We start from the raw sequence: 7,500 nt of genomic DNA, 5'->3' as shown, positions 1-7,500 counted from the left end.
ATCGCTCGCTGGCAGAGAATGATGGGGAAAGAGAGGAGAGGGAGATAAGGGTACATTTCGAGGATTAACGAAGGTCGCGAACTGTGGCGCCACTTAAGCGGCCGTGAGGAAGTCCGCGATTGGCCTCTTCAACACCCGTGTGAAAGTCCCGGTAGGAAATTGCAAAGAATGGCAGGCTCGGTGATAGCGATACTCTCCACAGGCGAATCTTGTGCAATTGATACCCGTATTTGCATGTCCAGGGAAGAAGGTAGGATTGCCATCACTGTTTATGTTTCATTGCTGACGCTTTGCTTTTCCCACAGGCACGTGTGATGGTGGGCGCGGCGGGCGGTCCCCGGGAGTACGGCGGGGCAGCGGCGTGGCCACGGCTCGTTACGTCACGTCCAACGGCCTGTCGGATGCGGAGCAAGCCCCGTCGTTGGACTACGTGACGCTGTTGGAGGAGATGAGCGGCGACTTCGGCGTCCGGTCCGACGTGGTTGATGCAGCGACGCGAGAGCCCGAGTACCGCGGAGCCGAGACCCTGGTTGTACCGCTGTACATCCCCGAGGGCGCTGTGCCGATCAACCTGGCCAGGATTGCGCGCTCGGGCAGCCCTGATTCAGTGGTCGAGTTTGTCGACATGAAGGTCTCGCCGTCTGCAGATTCGCTGCTCATACGACGCCTTGGGCCAGCTAGCGGGCCCAGGACACGCCCCAGGCCGCAGAGACCTGGGCCGCGTCTCCCGAGAACGCGCGTCTCCCGCCTGCCCTCCATACGTAGGTCGGATCTAACGAGCCAGCGGCCGGAAACGCTGCCCACGGCGGTCCCGAGCCCACTGCTGGCGCGCTTCGGGCAACGGTTGACGTCGCCGAAAGCGGCTCCTCTCATAACCGTCCGCCGCACGCCCCTCACGCAGGGGGTCTCGGACAGGCCGGCGGAAGATAGCGAGGAAGAGGAGGAAAACAAGCGCTCTAAGAAGAACGAACTTAGCAAGGACTCACAGTTTCACCATCACACACTGAGCGACTCTGCAGAAAACACGAGTTCTTCTGTCTCACCATCGGAGCCTGCCATCAGGACGCTCAGCCCTGCGAGTCCCGCCACGAGTTCTCCTCACACCACGGAACCTGCCATGTCATCTGCCGCCACCACTGTCACTTCCACTACTACCGCTACTACTACAACTACAACAACTACTACAACTGCTCCTACTATTACCACTACTGATGCATCTCCCAGACCATCGACAGAAACAGCTAATTTAGCTATCACTCCTGGTGCGTCTGTGAGACCTTCCACGACCACGACAACCCAGGCGACTTCTTCCTCGTCAGAAGAAAATTCCTCGCCTTGGGACCGCTCAGCACTTTTCCCTTCTCGCCCTGTTGAGTCTTTTCTAAGAAACAGAGGCAGGAGACCACTACGGAGGAACCACCATCAACAACTACTTCTACTACTACAACTACATCTACAACAGCCACATCCCGCAGAACAGGCCACTTTAGATTCCGTCCAAAAATTAACAGGCAGAAGGGAACCATCAGTACCACAGCAGCCACCAGCACAGATTCTAATACCACCGCAACATCCACGACTCCTTCAACTACCTCTGTGACACCATCTACTCAAAAGGCTTCTTTGTCTAACAGAAGTAGAATTATCCTAACAAAGAGACCTCTATCCACAACTGAAATACCTAATGTTACATCACCATCAACAACAACAACTACAACAACTACAACTGCTACTACAGCTACTACTAGCATTCCCATAATAACCACAACAAAATCTCCACCAGTAACTACAAGGAGACCTCCTCTTTTGCTTTCAACTAAAAACCCTACCACGACTACCACAGAGTCAACCACAACAGATTCTACGGCTTCAACGACTCTTACTACACCAGCTCAAACTACCAGGAGGATTCCATTTATCATCCGGAAACCAGTTGCTGCACTGATTCCAGTGAGGAAGATGCCGACTGTCAAGGAAGTACTTGGGGACGCTGAAGATCAAGAACAGCATGAGGAGAAGGCATTGAACACTAGAGAAAACAGCACAAATGCCTCTGTTCCTAACTTGGAAGCTCCATCTAAAACTAACATATCAGCTGAAGAGCCAGTCAGCCAAACAGATGTCAGTGAAGAGAAAGATTTACTGCCTGAGAAGGAAGATACAGAAACTGAACTTGAAAATGTGTCACCTGTAACACCTTCGAGAAAGGATCTAAGATGGTCTCGCCCTCTGCCACAGAATCCCAACTTGAAGGTCAGAGGTGAAGGAAGGCCAAATGGTCCTTCCAGAAGAAGGCGACCTCGTCCTACAACAACTTCCCTGCCTCCTGTGACTCGCGCTAGTGATTATTTCAAAGTTCCTGCAGAGTTTATTGCAGTTAGCACAGCAACTGAAGCAACACGAACACCTGCAACGAATGCCTCATTAACACCAAACTACAACACATCAACGACATCACACCCAGTATCGGTTGGGGTAACTGAGAAATCTCCAGAAGAAGTCGTTATTGAGAGCTTAACAGAAATCATGAAGGAAGCTACCACTAACAACAAGAGCAAAGACAAGTTTTCCACTATTGCTGGGAACCTCGAGGCCCTGAACAAGCAGTTAGCTGAGCAAGGGATTCACATCATCCATGCAGAGATAGATGGTGTTAGGATTAAATTGGACAATCGTACCTTGGTTCGACCCATTCCTTCATATCCAGAACCAACAACATTCCGACCTTCTACAGAATTTAAAGTTTCCTCATTATCTGACTTCCTTTCAACCACAGAAGATCCTGCAACTAATCTGTTTTCACCGCCAGTAGAGAATCCAGACTTGTTAGACACAGATGAATCGGAGGAAGATATGGAAAAGCAAATATATACATCAGTCAAGTCTTCCTTCTCTATCCATACATCCAAGCCCACGGATGTAGAAGATGAGACTGATAGTGCTAATGAGGTTCAAAGTACTACGAATGATTCAAGTTTCACTACACTGAAGCCGACCGAGCTAAAGAAATTCTCAGACAAGCCTTTGCGAGGAGACTCTTTCGGACCTGCTCTCTCAACTTCTTTCGTGCCTGAGGAAGTGCTGAAAGACAATAGAACGAGGCAGGAAGAAACACCTTTTGTAGCAGAGACCGTGCCAGTTCAGACAAGTACATCGAGTGATGTCAGAGAGATGGATGACGAAGGACACACACCGCTGTCATCGTTTGTGATCTCTGCCACCTCCACTGTCCCTGCAAGTGTTACCACCAGGACAAGATCTACCACTGTACCTGTCACCACACACATACCCATATTCAGGTCTTCTAGTTTTAATCCGAAAGTTACAACGTCGGCAGTATTTCCGATTGATGAGGATTCCGTTAGTGAGATGATTGACGAGGAACGTGTTACAGATGCACAGGATTTAGCACCTAACTTGCATCCTACGTCTCATCATCGTCCAGTTTCACTACCAACACAGCCAGAACAAGAGGTTGCCATGACACCAAGGGATCCCTCAATTGCAATTGTTATTGAAGAGAAAGTGAACAGAAGCACATCATTCGTGTTCGGAGGCAGGAGCTCAACTCGTCGTCCAATCATCGAAACCATCTCCAAAACAAGGGCAGTCCAAGAACCTTCTGCCCCAGGTTCCGTTACGATTGTCAAGGACACTGCCAGCGAGGAGTTCAGTGAAACCACTTCGTCTGCGTCGTCGTCCTCCACGGCCGTGTACTTCATTGGTGTAATAGGCCTTATTCCAGCTGCAGGCCTCGCTTTTTTCCTTGCCAAGAAGTTTTTAAAGAAGACGCAGAAGGCTTTACCAGAGAGTGAGGAGAGAGCTGAAGGCTTCACCCCCATTACACATCACACCCGTAAACCTTCTCATTCTAATACTCTGGTTTGTATTGTCAATGTATTTTACCCTTTCATCTCTTGAAAAATGTTTTGTAACGGAAATTAAATAGATTGATCTTAAGACTTAATGATAACAGTAATTTGTCAAATCATATTCCCGTTCCAGGATATCGAGCCTTCATCAGTAGAGGCCAAAAACCCCAAATTTACACCTTGGGAATTCCCAAGGTCCAAGCTCCGACTTGTGTCCATCCTCGGCGAAGGGAACTTTGGTGTGGTAAGCACGCGTTATTCTCATGTCATGCCGTTTCTCAGTTCTGATTTAGAGGAAAGACTGAATCCAAACTGCCCATAGGAGTCTTACAGAGCATATTGAACTGCAGGTGTGGAAGGCCGAGGCGCGGGACCTGTGCGCGTGCGAGGGCGCCACCGGGGGGCCGACTGTGCTGGTGGCAGTGAAGGGAGTCAAGGAGGGCGCTGGCCAGAAGGAGAAGCAGGATCTACTCAAGGAGCTGGCCATCATGCAGCACATTGGCCAGCATCCAAATGTTGTTACGTTGCTTGGCTGCTGCACTCAGCAAGGTGGGATTTGGCTCGTTTATTCTATTCATGTCTTATTTTTTACTAGATTCAGTGGAATGCATGTGACCTGTCACGTGATTGTATTCATTTAGGACACCATGTAAGAAGAAACCAAACTGTTGTCAAAGAAAATGAGGCGATACATTATTTATCCATAACTTTGGTTAGGGTTCAGTGCTACCAAGTCGAACAGATTTCCCTAAACTCCCTTGCAATATTTCCCTGCCACCTTTTTGTATGCATATGTATGTGTATATATACATTTACATAATTGAATATGTGTGTGTGTGTGTGTGTGTATGTGTGTGTGTGTGTGTGTGTGTGTGTGTGTGTGTGTGTGTGTGTGTGTGTGTGTGTGTGTGTGTGTGTGTATGTGTGTGTGTGTGTATATGTATGTATGTATGTATATATATATGTATGTGTATATATATATATATATATATATATATATATATATATATATATATATATATAAGCACTATATGTGTGTGTGTATTTTTGTGTGTGTACGTGCGTGCGTGCATGCATGTGTGTGACCCTTCCTTCCCAACCACTACCCAAGCACTCGGGCATGAAGGAACAAGGCGAGTATATATGCGTCTGGATTTTTTTAATAAATAAAAAAAATCATTACCTCATAACCAAGCACTCGTACAAGAAATATATTGCACCACTTTGTAGAGTAAAATAGAACGTATTACGTCCCGTTTCGCGGACGCTCTGGATAGAGAGCAGAGAGTAATACGCGTCCGCTCCCCACAGAGCCCTTCTATGTCATAATGGAGTACGTGATGTTCGGCAAGCTGCTCGCCTTCCTGCGCGACCACCGCACGCGACACAACTACTACAACTTCTCCTCCGACACCGAAGCCTTGACCTCGCGCGACCTCACCCGCTTCGCCTGCCAGATTGCAACCGGCTGCGACTACTTGCAAAGCCGCGGGGTAAGCCTAGTCCTGTATTGCCTTCCTTTCCCGCTTCCTTCTTTCACGATTCTTGTTCCACTTTGTTTCACCTTCCTTGCCGCAGCCAACCTCCTCCCTCCGCCAGCCAGCGCCACTCTCCTAACCAGCCTCTACCCACAGATCATCCACCGCGACCTGGCTTCGCGCAACATCCTGGTCGACCACAACAAAGTGTGCAAGATCGCCGACTTCGGGCTCGCTCGCAGCGTCAAGGATCTGGGTAGCGACATTTACGAGCAGAAGAGCAGAGTGAGTTCGATGTTGATGCATTTGGTTATTCCATATAAATAAATTGCTGATATTATCATTGTAAGTGTTACCTAAGAGTAGTCTTTTTATTAGCTCTTGACTTCCCTAAACTGGCGCTGCTTTCTCCCCAGGGTGCGCTGCCAATTCGATGGATGGCGCCCGAGAGCCTCTACATGAACATCTTCACTCACAAGTCAGATGTGTGGAGCTTCGGCATTCTCTGCTGGGAAATCGTTACTCTGGGTAAGGCTCTGACTTCAGGAAATTTACCTGCAAGGCGGATTTTGTTTGGGCTTTGAAATATATAATGTATCTTTTTTAACTGTAGTATAACATTAAAAATATGGCGTTAGGTATTAAACCGTAAGGCGATCGCCTGAGGTTAAGAAAACTAGTAGCTCTTCCAAACCAAATGGAGTGATCCCCAAAGGCGTGGCCGGCCGAGCCTAACTGAATCCCTCCTTTCGCAGGTTCGACCCCATACCCTGGCATGACCGCTCGCGAGGTAATGCGACGCGTGCGAGAGGGCTACCGCCTCGACCGCCCCGAGCACTGCCGCCCCGAACTCTACCACATCGTGACCAAGTGCTGGCACCAAGACCTCAACAAGCGGCCCACGTTTTCAGAGCTCAAGGTTGAGCTGGCTAACCTTCTGGAAAGCCAGCCTGGCTACATCATTGATCTTGAAAACTTCCCAGAAGGCAGTTACTACTCTATGCACGAGAATAACGAGGAAAAACTGTGATTTTTTATATTTCTCATGAAGGGATGTTCAATTAGGTATCTCTGTTAGGGTTTTTCATTTTCTTTCTTTGTACATAGCTTATTTTAGTCCAACAATCTTATTGTTTACATCGTTTATATATCTTCTGCATGAGTTTCCCCACACACAAACTAAAATTCTTTTCACTCAGTCATTACCTTCTGATGATATTTATACCCCGATCAAAGAAGACCTGAGTTCATCCCTGCCCTGTATCACTCTGGTTGTCATTGCCATTGCATTGTGCTGTAGAACTTGATAGGTCGGAGACGTCAAGCTGGTCTTGGCCTCCGTTAGGTAGGGAGACGGGAAGACGCCCGGCGCGCCAGGACGCCAAGCGTCGGCCGAGGTTTTCAGGCCATGAAGCCGTCACAGAACAGATAGGCAAAAGGGAGACACATGTAGTACAGAAAGTCCACAAATAGTATCACTGGTGCATGATCTTTGCGTGGAGAGATGATTTGTGAGACGGAAAATGCAAGTTTACAGTTCTGAAGCTTTACCAAAGATAGCATATCTGACATTTAACAAGAGTAATAAAAATACGATTGGACTCATCAAATGCTGAAAATATTAATGTATAATAGACAATTTGTCTTGAGAATTGGGTATATATAATGTAGGAATTGTAAAATAATGAACTGAGTTTGTCTACTCTTTAAGATTCAACTTTATGGATTACATTGTTAATGTAATTTAAGTTAGAATACAGTTGCTATGTTCTTGGGCATCAGTGGAGTAAAGACATTATCCTCTTTACATTATGGAAAAATATAGAGGACAAACACATGTCCACTGAGCCTCTGTATGTAAGAAATATACATAGTAACCTGTAAATAAATTTGTATATATTGTTGAGAATTTTTGGATATATATATATATACACATTAGTATCTTTATTCCTTAAGTTGTTGTCTGAATACTTTTATAGTTTGGGTACTTATTCATATGAAATATACATCAAGGTTATATACATCATGAATAGCTTCTACAATGTAGTTAATTTTTTTTAATAAACCTATTTTAGGCTTTGCTTTAGTCTCACTAGCTCGAAGTCAGTCATTCTGATTCGGCCGCGTGCGTCCGTCTGCACGAGTGATAC

At 46.9% G+C, this 7,500-nt stretch overlaps 1 protein-coding gene across 1 annotated transcript in view; it reads left to right on the top strand.

The window, feature by feature from the left end:
* Positions 1 to 7,500, top strand: part of LOC125030990 (mucin-5AC-like) — a 9,776-nt gene that overhangs the window by 1,494 nt on the left and 782 nt on the right. The window contains exons 4-12 of the mRNA XM_047621411.1: positions 306 to 1,119; positions 1,225 to 1,262; positions 1,376 to 3,882; positions 4,006 to 4,116; positions 4,223 to 4,421; positions 5,184 to 5,365; positions 5,507 to 5,635; positions 5,767 to 5,878; positions 6,106 to 7,500. The exon at positions 6,106 to 7,500 is cut by the window's right edge and continues 782 nt beyond it. Coding sequence (XP_047477367.1) covers positions 306 to 1,119; positions 1,225 to 1,262; positions 1,376 to 3,882; positions 4,006 to 4,116; positions 4,223 to 4,421; positions 5,184 to 5,365; positions 5,507 to 5,635; positions 5,767 to 5,878; positions 6,106 to 6,380 — 4,367 coding nt within the window. The 3' untranslated portion in view covers positions 6,381 to 7,500. The remainder of the gene's footprint in view (positions 1 to 305; positions 1,120 to 1,224; positions 1,263 to 1,375; positions 3,883 to 4,005; positions 4,117 to 4,222; positions 4,422 to 5,183; positions 5,366 to 5,506; positions 5,636 to 5,766; positions 5,879 to 6,105) is intronic.

The sequence above is a fragment of the Penaeus chinensis genome, chromosome 12 (genome assembly GCF_019202785.1).
Source record: "Penaeus chinensis breed Huanghai No. 1 chromosome 12, ASM1920278v2, whole genome shotgun sequence".
Lineage (NCBI taxonomy): Eukaryota > Metazoa > Arthropoda > Malacostraca > Decapoda > Penaeidae > Penaeus > Penaeus chinensis.
The sequence above is the reverse complement of the archived record's forward strand: the minus strand, read 5'-3'. Positions and strand labels throughout refer to the sequence as shown.